This window comes from Poromitra crassiceps (assembly GCF_964638095.1).
Source record: "Poromitra crassiceps genome assembly, chromosome: 16".
Classification (NCBI taxonomy): Eukaryota; Metazoa; Chordata; class Actinopteri; order Beryciformes; family Melamphaidae; genus Poromitra; species Poromitra crassiceps.
The window spans coordinates 39,066,709-39,085,481 of NC_139645.1; the positions used below are offsets into that span (position 1 = coordinate 39,066,709).

The 18,773-nt window shown below is 50.0% G+C and overlaps 1 protein-coding gene across 3 annotated transcripts in view; it reads right to left on the bottom strand.

Annotated features, from left to right (window-relative positions):
* The window catches only part of cd276 (CD276 molecule), a 164,635-nt gene that overhangs the window by 85,115 nt on the left and 60,747 nt on the right, over window positions 1-18,773 (bottom strand). For all 3 annotated transcript variants that reach the window (XM_083653048.1, XM_083653049.1, XM_083653047.1), the window contains one exon: window positions 14,841-15,137. In XM_083653048.1, coding sequence (XP_083509174.1) covers window positions 14,841-15,137 — 297 coding nt within the window. The remainder of the gene's footprint in view (window positions 1-14,840; window positions 15,138-18,773) is intronic.

The window sequence follows — 18,773 nt, forward strand, 5'->3', positions numbered from 1 at the left end:
GTGCCATAGACGACCTAACTCGTCTTACATAATCCAGCGCTTAAGTGCCAAGGACGCACTAACTCGTCTTACATAAACATTTTTTTTTTTTGACGGTGGGACATCAATCAACCCCTTTTACATCTTCGAGATAACTATTTGGAGCAAGAGCATGTGTGTAATCTATTTTACCGACCACTAAGTGGCGACAGAGACCGAGAGAAGTCACAGCCACGGGACCCAAAAGCCACAAAAGCAGCCGCCTCCCGCGGAAATGGCTTGGCGATTTTACAGTCAGAAGCCCGGACACACACACACAGAACGGACAGAGATCCCTTCCCCCCAGAGCCGCGCAGCAACGCGCGAACACACACACACACACACACACACACACACACACACACACACACACACACACACACACACACACACACACACACACCGCGGGAGCAAGCCATTCAAGGAAATTGCGACGCGATTTTACAGTAATCCATTTCAGACTCGTCTTGCCCGACAGGCAGACAGGCAGGCAGGCAGCAGCAATGCGCTTCTGACACGCCCGCTGTTAGAGCCAGGAGGAAGGAGGAGAAGACACACGGAGGGAGGAGTTTGAATGAGAGGGGTGTTTCCTGTTGTTATGGAGGAAATTACTGTTCAAAACTATTGTTTAGAATGTCTGACGGTCTTACTGATGCCAAAAATGAATGGTTAAAGTGACTGTTTCACAAAAAGCCATTTATCTCTGAATAAATTTCCAGACGCTGAAACCATGCTGTACTCAACGGCTAATATCTACATAACTACTAACTCTGCAAACTAACTCTTTTAGACAGAGAAAGCACACATTCTATTAGTTATTTTTAGATGATTGGTGTTCATGAATTCTTAACAGAAAAGAATCCTCGGCTCTTCTAAAATGAAGAGCCGATCAAAAACACCCCTGGCACAACTTACCTACAGGAATGAAAACATGGCTGGCATTCAATGTGTTAATGCAGCTGTATTAATGCACCTGTATTAATGCAGCTGTATTAATGCACCTCATAACATTTTAATATGTTGCAATCCATATGAGGAAGTCCCCAATACAAAAGCGGTTTGTTTGCTTAGGTTTGGGGTGCCAAATGGCCCCCCGTGGGCAAAATGGCCGACAGCTTTAGATTAGCTAACAAGCTAACGCTAAACTACTGATGTAGGGTTAGACCCCCTTGTGGACCCCGAGCCGAGCACTATAGGGCGAGCCGAATTTGTAGGCAGAGTAAATCCTATCCTATCTACCTTAAAAAAAGAGCGCTTGTCAGCATTTTGGATTATTATTTCATCTCGTGGCGAGTACTCGAGTCACAACATGTACATAGAGCTTTTTGGCGCCGTTAGAAATTTGTTTTTTTGGTGACTTTGAACGACTGTACCGTTTCGTCCAATACTAACTAATAACTGGACGACTGTAGCTCACTGTATACTGTACGGAGAGTGACGGTAAAGGTATAATTGTGTATCTTGGTTATGTATGGGCGATATGGCAAATGGGTGAAATTCCCAAAAATGTGGCGTATCCCTTTAACATCTAAATGCCCAACATATGACGACTTCACTCTTGTACTGACTAGATACTTGGATAATATACATCAGATAAGCATTCCTGTATTAAACATGTTTTTATTCCCAATAAAGGAGACAAACGTTCACATTCTATATTCTCTTTGATCATTTGTGAGTGTGACCCTCTCTCTTCAAGAAAATGCTGCTGCCAGCACATTGATGGATTCACCACTCTATTCCCTTGATCTTAATCAGTGTCCTAGTCGCCTATGCTTGAAACGTCTGGAGACTGGACAGGCTGAAGATATGGAACACACCTCCCGTCAGAAGCAAAGTCAGGTCTGTATACTGGACAGGCTGAAGATGTGGAACACACCTCCTGTCAGAAGCAAAGTCAGGTCTGTAGACTGGACAGGCTGAAGATGTGGAACACACCTCCTGTCAGAAGCAAAGTCAGGTCTGTAGACTGGACAGGCTGAAGATGGAACACACCTCCTGTCAGAAGCAAAGTCAGGTCTGTAGACTGGACAGGCTGAAGATGTGGAACACACCTCCTGTCAGAAGCAAAGTCAGGTCTGTAGACTGGACAGGCTGAAGATGTGGAACACACCTCCTGTCAGAAGCAAAGTCAGGTCTGTAGACTGGACAGGCTGAAGATGTGGAACACACCTCCTGTCAGAAGCAAAGTCAGGTCTGTAGACTGGACAGGCTGAAGATGTGGAACACACCTCCTGTCAGAAGCAAAGTCAGGTCTGTAGACTGGACAGGCTGAAGATGGAACACACCTCCTGTCAGAAGCAAAGTCAGGTCTGTAGACTGGACAGGCTGAAGATGTGGAACACACCTCCTGTCAGAAGCAAAGTCAGGTCTGTAGACTGGACAGGCTAGGCTAAAGATGTGGAACACACCTCCTGTCAGAAGCAAAGTCAGGTCTGTAGACTGGACAGGCTGAAGATGGAACACACCTCCTGTCAGAAGCAAAGTCAGGTCTGTATACTAGACAGGCTGAAGATGTGGAACACACCTCCTGTCAGAAGCAAAGTCAGGTCTGTAGACTGGACAGGCTGAAGATGGAACACACCTCCCGTCAGAAGCAAAGTCAGGTCTGTATACTAGACAGGCTGAAGATGTGGAACACACCTCCTGTCAGAAGCAAAGTCAGGTCTGTAGACTGGACAGGCTGAAGATGTGGAACACACCTCCTGTCAGAAGCAAAGTCAGGTCTGTAGACTGGACAGGCTAGGCTAAAGATGTGGAACACACCTCCTGTCAGAAGCAAAGTCAGGTCTGTAGACTGGACAGGCTGAAGATGGAACACACCTCCTGTCAGAAGCAAAGTCAGGTCTGTATACTAGACAGGCTGAAGATGTGGAACACACCTCCTGTCAGAAGCAAAGTCAGGTCTGTAGACTGGACAGGCTGAAGATGGAACACACCTCCCGTCAGAAGCAAAGTCAGGTCTGTATACTAGACAGGCTGAAGATGTGGAACACACCTCCTGTCAGAAGCAAAGTCAGGTCTGTAGACTGGACAGGCTGAAGATGTGGAACACACCTCCTGTCAAAAGCAAAGTCAGGTCTGTAGACTGGACAGGCTGAAGATGTGGAACACACCTCCCGTCAGAAGCAAAGTCAGGTCTGTAGACTGGACAGGCTGAAGATGTGGAACACACCTCCTGTCAGAAGCAAAGTCAGGTCTGTAGACTGGACAGGCTGAAGATGTGGAACACACCTCCTGTCAGAAGCAAAGTCAGGTCTGTAGACTGGACAGGCTGAAGATGTGGAACACACCTCCTGTCAGAAGCAAAGTCAGGTCTGTATACTGGACAGGCTGAAGATGTGGAACACACCTCCTGTCAGAAGCAAAGTCAGGTCTGTAGACTGGACAGGCTGAAGATGTGGAACACACCTCCTGTCAGAAGCAAAGTCAGGTCTGTAGACTGGACAGGCTGAAGATGTGGAACACACCTCCTGTCAGAAGCAAAGTCAGGTCTGTAGACTGGACAGGCTGAAGATGTGGAACACACCTCCTGTCAGAAGCAAAGTCAGGTCTGTAGACTGGACAGGCTGAAGATGTGGAACACACCTCCTGTCAGAAGCAAAGTCAGGTCTGTAGACTGGACAGGCTGAAGATGTGGAACACACCTCCTGTCAGAAGCAAAGTCAGGTCTGTAGACTAGACAGGCTGAAGATGTGGAACACACCTCCTGTCAGAAGCAAAGTCAGGTCTGTAGACTAGACAGGCTGAAGATGGAACACACCTCCTGTCAGAAGCAAAGTCAGGTCTGTAGACTGGACAGGCTGAAGATGTGGAACACACCTCCTGTCAGAAGCAAAGTCAGGTCTGTAGACTGGACAGGCTGAAGATGTGGAACACACCTCCTGTCAGAAGCAAAGTCAGGTCTGTAGACTAGACAGGCTGAAGATGGAACACACCTCCTGTCAGAAGCAAAGTCAGGTATGTAGACTGGACAGGCTGAAGATGTGGAACACACCTCCCGTCAGAAGCAAAGTCAGCTCAAGCAGCAGTCAATGAGATTGTGTGCTTATCTTTTACGTGTCTGGGTCATGGGCATTCTAACATAAACACCCTATAGACACACAGACAGATCATCACATGCATAATTATTGGCGATTTAGAGTCGACCTCCACCTCCATCCACCTGCATGTGTTTGGAAGGTGGGAGGAGAAGGTGTTTGGGTCCATGCTCTGATGTGTTTGGAAGGTGGGAGGAGAAGGTGTTTGGGTCCGTGCTCTGGTGTGTTTGGAAGGTGGGAGGAGAAGGTGTTTGGGTCTGTGTTTGGAAGATGGGAGGAGAAGGTGTTTGGAAGGTGGGAGGAGAAGGTGTTTGGGTCCGTGCTCTGATGTGTTTGGAAGGTGAGAGGAGAAGGTGTTTGGGTCCGTGCTCTGATGTGTTTGGAAGGTTGGAGGAGAAGGTGTTTGGGTCCGTGCTCTGATGTGTTTGGAAGGTGAGAGGAGAAGGTGTTTGGGTCCGTGCTCTGATGTGTTTGGAAGGTGGGAGGAGAAGGTGTTTGGGTCCGTGCTATGATGTGTTTGGAAGGTGAGAGGAGAAGGTGTTTGGGTCCGTGCTATGATGTGTTTGGAAGGTGGGAGGAGAAGGTGTTTGGGTCCGTGCTATGATGTGTTTGGAAGGTGAGAGGAGAAGGTGTTTGGGTCCGTGCTATGATGTGTTTGGAAGGTGAGAGGAGAAGGTGTTTGGGTCCGTGCTCTGATGTGTTTGGAAGGTGGGAGGAGAAGGTGTTTGGGTCCGTGCTATGATGTGTTTGGAAGGTGAGAGGAGAAGGTGTTTGGGTCCGTGCTATGATGTGTTTGGAAGGTGAGAGGAGAAGGTGTTTGGGTCCGTGCTATGATGTGTTTGGAAGGTGAGAGGAGAAGGTGTTTGGGTCCGTGCTCTGATGTGTTTGGAAGGTGAGAGGAGAAGGTGTTTGGGTCCGTGCTATGATGTGTTTGGAAGGTGGGAGGAGAAGGTGTTTGGGTCTGTGTTTGGAAGATGGGAGGAGAAGGTGTTTGGAAGGTGGGAGGAGAAGGTGTTTGGGTCCGTGCTCTGATGTGTTTGGAAGGTGGGAGGAGAAGATGTTTGGGTCCGTGCTCTGGTGTGTTTGGAAGGTGGGAGGAGAAGGTGTTTGGGTCCGTGCTCTGGTGTGTTTGGAGGGTGGGAGGAGAAGGTGTTTGGGTCTGTGTTTGGAAGGTGGGAGGAGAAGATGTTTGGGTCCGTGCTCTGGTGTGTTTGGAAGGTGGGAGGAGAAGGTGTTTGGGTCCGTGCTCTGGTGTGTTTGGAAGGTGGGAGGAGAAGGTGTTTGGGTCTGTGTTTGGAAGATGGGAGGAGAAGGTGTTTGGAAGGTGGGAGGAGAAGGTGTTTGGGTCCGTGCTATGATGTGTTTGGAAGGTGAGAGGAGAAGGTGTTTGGGTCCGTGCTATGATGTGTTTGGAAGGTGAGAGGAGAAGGTGTTTGGGTCCGTGCTCTGATGTGTTTGGAAGGTGAGAGGAGAAGGTGTTTGGGTCCGTGCTATGATGTGTTTGGAAGGTGGGAGGAGAAGGTGTTTGGGTCTGTGTTTGGAAGATGGGAGGAGAAGGTGTTTGGAAGGTGGGAGGAGAAGGTGTTTGGGTCCGTGCTCTGATGTGTTTGGAAGGTGGGAGGAGAAGATGTTTGGGTCCGTGCTCTGGTGTGTTTGGAAGGTGGGAGGAGAAGGTGTTTGGGTCCGTGCTCTGGTGTGTTTGGAGGGTGGGAGGAGAAGGTGTTTGGGTCTGTGTTTGGAAGGTGGGAGGAGAAGATGTTTGGGTCCGTGCTCTGGTGTGTTTGGAAGGTGGGAGGAGAAGGTGTTTGGGTCCGTGCTCTGGTGTGTTTGGAAGGTGGGAGGAGAAGGTGTTTGGGTCTGTGTTTGGAAGATGGGAGGAGAAGGTGTTTGGAAGGTGGGAGGAGAAGGTGTTTGGGTCCGTGCTCTGAGCCGAGCCGGCCGGCCAAATGGCAAAATGCAGCAGAATGTCTTTGAGACCAAATGGGGTGATGTGCCTGTATCTCTCTCTCTCTCTCTCTCTCTCTCTCTCTCTCTCTCTCTCTCTCTCTCTCTCTCTCTCGCCCCGGCGCCACAGCTCCGAGCTCAGCAAACACTCTCGTCTCCATCTCACTCTCTGTCATCCACTTCTCACCCCCTCCTCCCTCGGTCTCTCCCCTCCCTATTTCTCACCCCCTCCTCCCTCGGTCTCTCCCCTCCCTATTTCTCCCACCCTCCTCCCTCTGTCTCCCCCTCCCCTCGCTCCCTATGTCTCCCCCCCTCACTCCCTCTGTCTCCCCCTCCCCTCGCTCCCTATGTCTCCCCCCCTCGCTCCCTCTGTCTCCCCCTCCCCTCGCTCCCTATGTCTCCCCCCCTCGCTCCCTCTGTCTCCCCCTCCCCTCGCTCCCTATGTCTCCCCCCCTCACTCCCTCTGTCTCCCCCTCCCCTCGCTCCCTATGTCTCCCCCCCTCGCTCCCTATGTCTCCCCCCCTCGCTCCCTATGTCTCCCCCCCTCGCTCCCTCTGTCTCCCACCCTCCTCCCTCTGTCTCCCCCCCTCGCTCCCTCTGTCTCCCACCCTCCTCCCTATGTCTCCCCCCTCCTCCCTTGGTCTCCCCCCTCCCCCTCCTCCCTCTGTCTCCCCCCTCCTCCTTTGGTCTCACCCCTCCCCCCTCTGTCTCCCCCCCTCTGCCTCTCCCTCCCTTTCTATCTCCCTGCCTCCGTCTCTGTAGAAATGCTGTGCCAGCATAGTGATGCCAGGGAGATGGCGCCATCCTCGCTGAGAGAGAGAGAGAGAGAGAGAGAGAGAGAGAGAGAGAGAGAGAGAGAGAGAGAGAGAGAGAGAGAGAGAGAGAGAGCAGGCCCTAAAGCCCAGCCAACACCCCAGTAGATGTGGGATACGTTATCTCAAGCTGTGCGTTCAGAAAAAGGGATGGGTAATTTTTGTTGATAGGATATAGACTCTTGATCCGGGAGAAGTCCAGAGGCATTCTTCTTCTTCTGTGGAGGGAATAAAGTCAGGAGGTTGAGAGAGAGAGAGAGAGGATGATGGAGAGAGAGAGAGAGAGAGAGAGAGAGAGAGAGAGGATGATGGAGAGAGAGAGAGAGAGAGAGAGAGAGAGAGGATGATGGAGAGAGAGAGAGAGAGAGAGGATGATGGAGAGAGAGAGAGAGAGAGAGAGGATGATGGAGGTGTCATTTAGTCTGTCTGCTTTAAATGGCTGCTTTGCTCCAGGCGGTCAAGAGAGGAGCACGTGGAGGAGGGGGAGGAGGGAGGGGGAGGAGGACACACAGGCAGACAGGTGGAGGGGGAGGGGGAGGAGGGAGGGGGACACACAGACAGACAGGTGGAGGGGGAGGGGGGGAGGGGGACACACAGACAGACAGGTGGACGGGGAGGGGGAGGGGGAGGGAGGGGAGGAGGGAGGAGGACACACAGGCAGACAGGTGGAGGGGGAGGAGGGAGGGGGAGGAGGACACACAGACAGACAGGTGGAGGGGGGAGGGGGGAGGGGGAAGGAGGGAGGGGGACACACAGACAGACATGTGGAGGGGGAGGAGGGAGGGGGACACACAGACAGACAGGTGGAGGGGGAGGAGGACACACAGGCAGACAGGTGGAGGGGGAGGGGGAGGAGGGAGGGGGACACACAGACAGGCAGACAGACAGACAGACAGACGGCAGACAGACAGACAGACAGACAGACAGACGGCAGACAGACAGACAGACAGACAGACAGACAGACAGACAGACAGTCCACGGTTCATTTAAGGACCGACGTTGCTGCTTCTCATCATCGACTGCTCAGTAATACCAGTCGTTCATTTGGCTTTTTCCCACAACTGAAGCTTGGGGCCTATTTCAGGCCTCAGCAGCAGACCTGAGCAGCACTTGGCTAGGCTTGGCTCCTATTTTAAAGCATGGCACCCATTCTCTTTCTTTTCCCCTTCCCCTGCTCCTTCCCCACCTCTCCTTCTCTGTTCTCTCCTCCCCCACATCCCCCCGCTCTCCCTCCCCCCTCCCCTCTCCTGCTCTCTCCTCTTTCCCCCTTCCCCTGCTCCTTCCCCACCTCCTCTACTCCCCAGCATTTCCCATTCTTTCCCCACCTCATCACTCTCTCCCTGCTCCCTCCTCCCCCACACACACCCCCCCCCCGCTCTCCCTCCCCTCTCCTGCTCTCTCCTCTTGCTCCTTCCCCACCTCCTCTACTCTCCAGCATTTCCCATTCCCTCCCCACCTCATCACTATCTCACATTCCCCCTGCTCTCCCTCCCTCCTCCTGCTCTCTCCTCTGCTCTATCCTATATTTCTATATTTTCTATATTTCTTTATCAATTGTTCAATGTGTTATCATTATTACTACTGTAATTTGCTACTGTTGTGTCAGCTAGAATTAGCTAGACATATTTTCTGTGAAGCCCTCTGGGACATGCTTGTGAATTAGGGCTATACAAATCAACTTGACTTGACTTGACTTGACTAGGCGTGCCTCAGCAGCAGACCTGAGCAGCACTTGACTAGGCGTGCCTCAGCAGCAGACCTGAGCAACACTTGACTAGGCGTGCCTCAGCAGCAGACCTGAGCAGCACTTGACTAGGCGTGCCTCAGCAACAGACCTGAGCAGCACTTGACTAGGCGTGGCTCAGCAGCAGACCTGAGCAGCACTTGACTAGGCGTGTCTCAGCAGCAGACCTGAGCAGCACTTGACTAGGCGTGCCTCAGCAGCAGACCTGAGCAGCACTTGACTAGGCGTGCCTCAGCAGCAGACCTGAGCAGCACTTGACTAGGCGTGCCTCAGCAGCAGACCTGAGCAGCACTTGACTAGGCGTGGCTCAGCAGCAGACCTGAGCAGCACTTGACTAGGCGTGTCTCAGCAGCAGACCTGAGCAGCACTTGACTAGGCATTGTCTCAGCAGCAGACCTGAGCAGCACTTGACTAGGCGTGCCTCAGCAGCAGACCTGAGCAGCACTTGACTAGGCGTGCCTCAGCAGCAGACCTGAGCAGCACTTGACTAGGCGTGCCTCAGCAGCAGACCTGAGCAGCACTTGACTAGGCATTGTCTCAGCAGCAGACCTGAGCAGCACTTGACTAGGCGTGGCTCAGCAGCAGACCTGAGCAGCACTTGACTAGGCGTGGCTCAGCAGCAGACCTGAGCAGCACTTGACTAGGCGTGCCTCAGCAGCAGACCTGAGCAACACTTGACTAGGCGTGCCTCAGCAGCAGACCTGAGCAGCACTTGACTAGGCGTGCCTCAGCAACAGACCTGAGCAGCACTTGACTAGGCGTGGCTCAGCAGCAGACCTGAGCAGCACTTGACTAGGCGTGTCTCAGCAGCAGACCTGAGCAGCACTTGACTAGGCGTGCCTCAGCAGCAGACCTGAGCAGCACTTGACTAGGCGTGCCTCAGCAGCAGACCTGAGCAGCACTTGACTAGGCGTGCCTCAGCAGCAGACCTGAGCAGCACTTGACTAGGCGTGGCTCAGCAGCAGACCTGAGCAGCACTTGACTAGGCGTGTCTCAGCAGCAGACCTGAGCAGCACTTGACTAGGCATTGTCTCAGCAGCAGACCTGAGCAGCACTTGACTAGGCGTGCCTCAGCAGCAGACCTGAGCAGCACTTGACTAGGCGTGCCTCAGCAGCAGACCTGAGCAGCACTTGACTAGGCGTGCCTCAGCAGCAGACCTGAGCAGCACTTGACTAGGCATTGTCTCAGCAGCAGACCTGAGCAGCACTTGACTAGGCGTGGCTCAGCAGCAGACCTGAGCAGCACTTGACTAGGCGTGGCTCAGCAGCAGACCTGAGCAGCACTTGACTAGGCATTGTCTCAGCAGCAGACCTGAGCAGCACTTGACTAGGCGTGCCTCAGCAGCAGACCTGAGCAGCACTTGACTAGGCGTGCCTCAGCAGCAGACCTGAGCAGCACTTGACTAGGCGTGCCTCAGCAGCAGACCTGAGCAGCACTTGACTAGGCGTGGCTCAGCAGCAGACCTGAGCAGCACTTGGCTAGGCCTGTCTCAGCAGCAGACCTGGGCCGTGTGCATATGTCGCTACCCGACTATTCAAATTGGTGGTGAGCAGGAAAGAGGTGAGATTAACATGGCTGACTTAACACAGACTCTCGGTGCATGGAGCGCATGCCAGCCCACATGGTGTTCAGTGCATTGTGGGTAAAGGGTTCATTTTCTCAGAATTAACCTTGTCAAACTCCTTTTCTGCCTGGGGGAGATTTATATTATTATTGTAATTTTTCAATCAGAGATTGGGGAGAGTGTGAAATCTTAACGTGCTTGTTCACTCTCTACCTCCCTCTACCTCCCTCTCTCTCTTACTATACCATTCACTCTCTACCTCCCTCTCCCTCTCTCTTTCTCTTACTATACCATTCACTCTCTACCTCCCTCTCCCTCTCTCTTTCTCTTACTATACCATTCACTCTCTACCTCCCTCTCCCTCTCTCTTTCTCTTACTATACCATTCACTCTCTACCTCCCTCTCCCTCTCTCTTTCTCTTACTATACCATTCACTCTCTACCTCCCTCTCCCTCTCTCTTTCTCTTACTATACCATTCTTTCGCTCTCTCTCTCTCTCTCTCTCTCTCTCACTCCATTTTTTTCTTTTTCTTCTTCTTCTTCTTCTTCTTCTTCTTCTTCTTTCACTCTCCTAGTCCATTTAGAATGTTAAGCAGATTTCAGCCCTCCTCATAACAGGATTCTCCACTGTGCCGTGTGCTGTGTTGCTACGTGTACAGCAGCAGTGTGTTCACTCACTCTATCAACACGCCTCACTCTGCGACTCCGGCAGACCACTTCTGCTAGGTCAAAATTAATTACAGAAGCTGTTAAGCACACACCAGCTGTTGTCAACAAATGCAAAATACATTTTAATTTCAAACAAGCCCCCGTGTGTATCGCAGCACACAAAATACTGTAAAGTGTGTTTACTGACAACTTAGGCCGTCTCCAAGCTACTACAGAGAAATTAATCTGATCCGTGTACACCCGAGTGCTAACAATCATGACTGACTCCACTTCTATCTGGGGTCCTGTGCTTTCTCTGTGGGTTTGCTCGCTTTGCTGTCGGTCTCTCAATCTGAGATCCCTCTGCACACCTCCCATTGCTCTTTGGTTTTGGCTGGAAACCTCTTTTCTTCAGCTGGGCTGCTTTCAGAGAGACTCCTTCTGTGCTGAATGGATCACCTTTCATCATGACAGCGTTCCTTTTGGACCGGGCCTAAAATGTCCTGCTGCTGCAAAGCATGTGTTGGCCTGCAGGGAAGAGGAGAAGCTTGACTGGAACTAAAAGGAGGGAACCAGACTGTGGTGGAGGTTGCCACAACAAAACCAGTGGAGGCTGGTGACTCGAAAGACGAGGGCATGGTTAAACTGCAGGGAACAATAACAGAATGGCTCGAAAATATACTGTAGTTTAAGTCTATTATGCTCAAGCCTAACCTTCTTAACCTTAACCTTAAACTAGACACAGACTTATGCCTCCGCCATTAGTTCATTCTTGAGTCCAAATCGCCATTTGAGGCAAATTGGAAGACATTCTGTCAAGGCGCTCCTGAGATGTTGCGTTACAGAGCTTGAAAATTGGGTGTGTGAGGTCACAGTGACCTTGAACTTTGACCACCAAAATGTCCTTGAGTCCAAGTGGACGTTTGAGGCAAATTCGAAGAAATTCCATCAAGACATTCCTGAGATATCGTGTTAACAAGCTTGAAAATGAAATGGCGTTCGAGAGGTGACAGTGACCTTGACCTTTGACCACCAAAATGCAATCAGTTCATCCTTGAGTCCAAGTCGATGTTTGAGACAAATTTGATGAAATTCCATCAAGGCATTCCTGAGATATCACGTTAACAAGCTTGAAAATGGCATTCGAGAGGTGACAGTGACCTTGACCTTTGACCACCAAAATCTTATCAGTTCATGTTTGAGTCCAAGTCGATGTTTGAGGCAAATTTGATGAACTTCTGCCAAGGCATTCCAGAGATATCGCATTAACAAGCTTGAAAATGGCGTTCGAGAGGTCACAGTGACCTTGACCTTTGACCAGTAAAGTCTAATCAGATCATCCTTGAGTCTAAGTGGATGTTTGATTTGATGAAATTCCGTCAAGGCGTTCCTCAGATATCGCGTTAACGAACCTCGGACGGACAGACGGACGGACAACCCGGGATCCATAATGCCTACGGCCTGGCTATCACCGGCGGGGGGTCATCCCTATGTTCCCCGGGTCCTATGTTCCCCGTTTTTGTGGCGACCACCCGCAATGCCGACCTTAGGTTTAGGCGCGGGGGTGGGAGAGGTTAGGTTTTGGGTTAGGGTCTGGGGGAGGTTAGGTTTAGGCATGGGGGGAGGTTAGGTTTGGCGTGGGGGCTGGGAGAGGTTAGTGAAAAACGGGGAATATAGAACCCGGGGAACATAGACATTATCCCCACCGGCGGAGGCATAAAAAGGAGAAGGATCAGAAAAGTGGGGAGGATAAGTCTTACTTATTCTAAACACTTGACTATCCAAATAAAATCAACACCCAGATCGCTCGCTAATTTCCCTCAAAAGCTATACTATAGTGCTTATAGTCAAGTTGTTGCACATTCATTGTGAATTTTAGTATGCTTTGCTCAGTATGGGGCTCATAGGGTTCTAGCTAGGATCACATATTGAGAGAAAGTATGAAAGTATTGAGGGGAAAAGCCATAGTTAAGGTGTTCACTAGTCAAAACTGTTCTCAAATTGTCATTTGTATTTCAAACAAACATGAAATAGCGCATCACAAGCTGATAGAAAGAAAAGAGTAAGCTCACTGTATTATCAACATAATATTCTCAACATGTGTTGAACACCACTCCACTCCCCCAGCCCAGCGTCTGGGTTGTTCTAAAAGAGGCCACTCCCCCAGCCCAGCGTCTGGCTTGTTCTAAAAGAGGCCACTCCCCCAGCCCAGCATCTGGGTTGTTCTAAAAGAGGCCACTCCCCCAGCCCAGCGTCTGGCTTGTTCTAAAAGAGGCCACTCCCCCAGCCCAGCATCTGGGTTGTTCTAAAAGAGGCCACTCCCCCAGCCCAGCGTCTGGGTTGTTCTAAAAGAGGCCACTCCCCCAGCCCAGCGTCTGGCTTGTTCTAAAAGAGGCCACTCCCCCAGCCCAGCATCTGGGTTGTTCTAAAAGAGGCCACTCCCCCAGCCCAGCATCTGGGTTGTTCTAAAAGAGGCCAGCCCTCCCTCTCGGTGTGCCCGGCCATCCTGTGTCCTGAGTCATTTCCCAGCCCAGTGGAGCAGCACTCCCTGACCTCTGGCTGGACCTCCCCCTGACCGGCCCGGCTTCAGCTCCAGCAAGCGGGCTCGGCCCACTCCTCCTTTTTATGAGCCATTTCACACAGCGCTGCCCCCCTTAGAGACCACCGTGCACTGCACGCGCCATGCACTTAACACTGTGTACCGCGTGTAGGGGCGACCCGGGGGGGGGGGGGGGAGGGGTGGGGGGCGGGGGGAGGTTTGGAGGTTTACTTACTACTAGACCCTTGGGCCGATCAGATGGCTACTGTGACACACGCACACACACGCCACGATTACATCACCCAATCAGAGCAAGGTAAACATATCAATCTACTTCCTGGTTTCGCAAACATTTCCTATGAGCTTAAAAGCCCACAGATTGCTGAGAGACCAATCATTCCATCTTAGCACAAGCTTTTATTATTGTATTGCATTTTCAAATATTTTATGAAGCTATTTGAGTCTCATTGGGGACATAATCACCCGCTGATCTAATTTAACGATGCACAAGAACAACTGATGGGTTATGCTTATTGGAGCGTAATTGGACATTTCATTATTTCCCATTCGTTCTGTGGAGCTGAACTGTTACTCTCAACAAGGAGGAGCACAAATTAAAAGGCAAGAGAAAACAAGAAAAGAAAAAACCCAAGCCTTCACAGCATGAAATTTGACGGACATATTTATGATTTATGAAGGTATACAAGAAACTGTGCGTCTGCGTGACTGAAACCAGAGTAGTGTGAGGAGGGTAACGCTGAAACACTGCGAGAAGCCTGTGAGTATCAGCTTGCTTACACAGCACTGGGACCAAGGTAGAAGCATTGACTGAGACACCTGAACAGCTATCGAGAGAGAGAGAGAGAGAGAGAGAGAGAGAGAGAGCGAGAGAGAGAGAGAGAGAGAGAGAGAGAGAGAGAGAGAGAGAGAGAGAGAGAGAGAGAGAGAGAGAGAGAGCGAGAGAGAGAGAGAGAGAGAGAGAGAGAGAGCGAGAGAGAGAGAGAGAGAGAGAGATAGATAGATGTGTGTGTCCCCCCCACAATCCCGGCGTTCTCCTATGTCACGTGTTGCACACAAAGATCATATATACGGAAGATGAACACTCCAACTTACTTCCTTGACAGCTAGATCCACATTTTTCTTCTCGCCAATTCTCAATGGCTTCCTTGTTTTGCTCGGGAGTACAAAAAAATACCTTTACTTGGCGATTTTTTTTACATGTGTTGTCTGTGCAGCCCCACCACACAACAGCTTTTAGCTATGTTTAATTCAAGGAAAATGACGCTGGTGTATGGAAGTGAATGGAGAGCTTTCCCCCGTGATGGGCGTGGCCTATTTCATGCAGTGTCGCTATAGTGCTGTATATATTGCTTTGGCACTATATACAGAGTTACATCAGGCCAATAAAGCCATTTGAATTGAATTGAAATGTAATTGAGAGCGAGACAGACGGAGAGAGAGAGAGAGGGAGCGAGCGAGAGAGACAAAGAGAGACAGACAGACAGACAGACCTATGAAGACACACCCACCTGTGATGGTGACAGAGGCCAGGCCCTCCTCGGCCAGCAGGGGGTTGGTGAGTCGGCAGCAGTAGGTGCTGTTAGGCTCCAGGATGAGCGTGAGCACACTGTGGATGCTGAACAGCCCCTCCTCGTTGGCCACCTGGGACACGGTCACGTTGTCCGTCAGGTTGCGCCCGCTCCCGTCCTGCCACAGCACGCTGGCCGCCGGGTAGCCGCCGTACGCCACGCAGGTCAGGGCCACCTCGTCGCCCGGCCGCAGGTTAGAATCCGGCTCCAGAGTCACCACAGGTTTGGTGTAGGGGGCTGAGGCGAAGGAGGCGGAGCAAACAGATGAGACATGGGGGTTAAAGGAGGCCTATTATGCGTACGTATATACTTTTGCATTTTGGATGTAACATATTAAACACGGCTAAAGTTTAAAATAAGTAGAAAATAAAATAACTAGAAATATCACGCTTATTTCTAGCTTTGCGTGCTCATTTCTAAGTCGCATGCTCAATGCTAGCTACGTTAGCTTGTGCTTGTGACTACTAGCAAGACTGCTGCAGCTGCCCTGCCGATTGGTTAGGGAAGACCGAAGCCCGCCCCCTCATAGGAATGCTCTGAAGTGAGCGCAATCTCAGACGAAGAGGAAATCAGTTTATGAATTGACGATGCAGTTTGAATATCAGGCTAAGAAATTCCATCAAGCCGCTCCTGAGATATCGTTTTAACGAATTTGGGAATGGCGTTCGTGAGGTCACAGTGACCTTGAACTTTGGCCTTTGACCACCAAAATCTAATCAGTTCATCCTTGAGTCCAAGTCGACGTTTGAGGCAAATGTGATGAAATTCCGTCAAGGCGTTCCTCAGATATCACATTAACGAGCATCGGACGGACGGACGGACGGACAACCCAAATCCATAATGCCTCTGGCCGGCGGAGGCATAAAAATAAGAAGTGAAAGAGTTGCAATGAATGCGTCGTGAGCAGATTTATTTTAACGTTTCATTTATTTTCATGATTTATTGTTAAATTTTTCAATTTCCCCCTTTCTCTCAGGCCCCTGTAACACATCCACGTACCCCACTTTGGGAACCTTCTGTTCATTGCTCCAGCTCCCTGCGCTGTTCAAACCATAACCAACCAATGAGATCTTATGGAGCCAGCCTTGAGTGCCTGATGTCACAATTCACTCTAGCAGACTTTAGAGGCTGCAGTTTTGACTAATTCACACATTTTAAAACTGCCAGTGCACACAATACGTAATATATTTATACATCAAGCCCTTCAGCTACTTCTGCTCTCACTCACCGTGTCAAAATAGAAGGGATGTGATGTATAGTTTTTGAGATCTTAACATTTGTTTGACACTAGTGTTCCACTCTTTTTCACGGTGCTTTCTGCTGTTAGCTAAAGAGACAGGAGCTAACACAGAGCGTTTCAGACAGAGGGGCTGCAAGGGGACCGTGCAAGATAAATAAGAAGTCTGTTGAAGTGTGAATCACGTAAAGCGACTCTAGTGGAGTCCCAGAATAAAGTAATAATTAAATATAGAAGTGGAAATGAGCATAATAGGGCCCCACTAGGTGGGCGAGGACAGGGGAGAGGATGAGGCAGCGACAGACACACACGGAGTTCAGTCAGATGCTCGGCAGCGAGAGACACCCTGGGAACTGTTTGACATGATTGTCATTAAATTCTTAATTATATTTAGGGAGCTTAGCTTAGCACAGAGCTTCACGATGATGCCACCACAGACAGCATCTGTGGTGGCATCATCGTGATGCTAAATCCCTGCTTCACTCTCCCCCCGCTCCCCCCCCCCCCCCCAAAGAGATGGGCTGTGCCGAGCCACCCCCCCACCCCCCCCTCCCCCCCCCCCCAGAGAGGAAAGATGGTGTGGGCCAGGAGGCGGGCCAGGAGGCGGGCCTGGGGGGAAATCGGCAGGCTCAGAGATTGGGGGCGACTCCGCCTTTGGCATGAAAGCGAGTGGCGAAGGGCGGAGGTGAGGGGTGAAGCTGGAACCACGCTTCTGCTGGTCCCTGGAGCGACGACGCCAGAGCAGAGGTGGCGGGGAGAGAGGCCGCCGTATTCCCAGAGCCAATCATAGCACAGCAAACAAAGGGGGTGGGGCGGAGGAGGGGGGGAGATGAAATACGCTCGTCTGAGCTGCCTTTTTGAAAAGTGGACTCCTCTCTCTCTCAACACAAAGTCAGATTTAGTGTGCGAGTGAGTACACACCAACGTCCCCGCCGATCTGTTTGACTGACAGCCACATCTCCACTGAGGCCTCCTTTCATTTTCTCCGAGCACAGCGGGAAGCAGGTCTACAATGTGAACTGTGAATGCTAATGCTAACGCTAATAATAGAACATCTATAAATCTAATGCATTAAAATGGAACACATTTGTCACTGTTGGAGACCTTGTTTCCCCTCTCCTCCCCAGCCAACTGGAGGAGAAATGTTCTTCATTAACACTGCCTAATGCACATCCATCCTCAGAGAGCGCAGGAACCATCTCACCACACGTTATGGAAATGTGGGAGAGCAAAGGAGGAGGACTAGTTCAGCTCAAAATGTGTGACGCCACGCAGTCATCATGATAAATAAATGAGTCTGGTCTAGGGCTGCACAATTAATCGTATTTTCATCGTCATCGCGATATGAAAATGCGCGATGAACACATCGCAAAAGTCACGTGTTATCGCAAATTTATTTTTTTTTATTTTTTTTACAGTGCACCTGAACGCAACATGCAAGATACCGGTTGAATAAGTGTCCAAATGTTCATGTCATTCTGGCCAATACTCCACTTCTGTTATAACATTTCAGTCTGGAATATGGAATATCTTTCAATAATCGTTTTGACTAAAAAGCTAAAAGTAATCTCATGTGTAAGAAATGACTGTTCTACATTGAAGTAAAAATGTAAATAATTAACTTGTTGGTTTTGGATTTTTTTTAGCTTCAAGAGTGCATTTTTGTTCGTATGACCCTCAACACAGGCTTTGAGAATCCCGTGCCACTTACTGATACGTATGTTTAAATTAACACACTCATATTGCAAAATGAATTTAGGCCCTCACTGTAATACTTCAGAAGTTGAATTTGAAGTTCAGCATTAATACATTTGTCATTTTTTGTCTTAGAATAGATTTACCTTTGTGTGTTATTGCAATATAAAACTACATAATTGAGAATCGATTCTAGATTCTGGAATCGAGAATCGTTGGAATCGAGAATCGTTGGAATCGAGAATCGATTCTGGAATCGGATCGTGACCCCAGGAATCGGAATCGGATCGGATTGTGGCTTAGCCAGATCGGAGCACCCCTACCCATTAATATTTTTGTTTATAGCATTTTTTTATTTATCGCAGGTCATATCGTCATCGCAATATTGAACAGTGTTATCGCACATCGCAGCTTTTCCTCATATCGTGCAGCCCTAGTCTGGTCTGGGCTGTGAAGATAGGTGTTGTAGTCACACAGCAGGAGAGATGTTAGCGGTGGTTGATTGACCGAACAGCAGCTAATAATCACAGTCAGCAGATATTGACCATGACAGAGACAATCAGGGCTTATTGACCAAACAGAGCTGGGCGGCTCGCAGTGTGAAGACATTCAATTAGGTGCTGCTACAGAGCTAAGGGTAGGTCCCACCACGATACCATATTATCACCATACTGAAGTCATAATACCATATTATTGCTATTTTAAACATTTTGCGATATACTGAGTATTGCAATAGCATATCGTCACCCTCTTAAAATAATGGCCTACGTCACTTTTTGAGGAAAATGATATTTTTGTCTAAATCATCTCTTCATGATGCTGGCCACCTTTGGTAAATTTGGCCTAAGTCCTTAATTGAAAAGATCATGATGTTCCTACCTGGTAGTGCAATGGCCTATGTCAAGCATGTGACAGGCCGTTTTATTTTTGCCTAAGTCAAG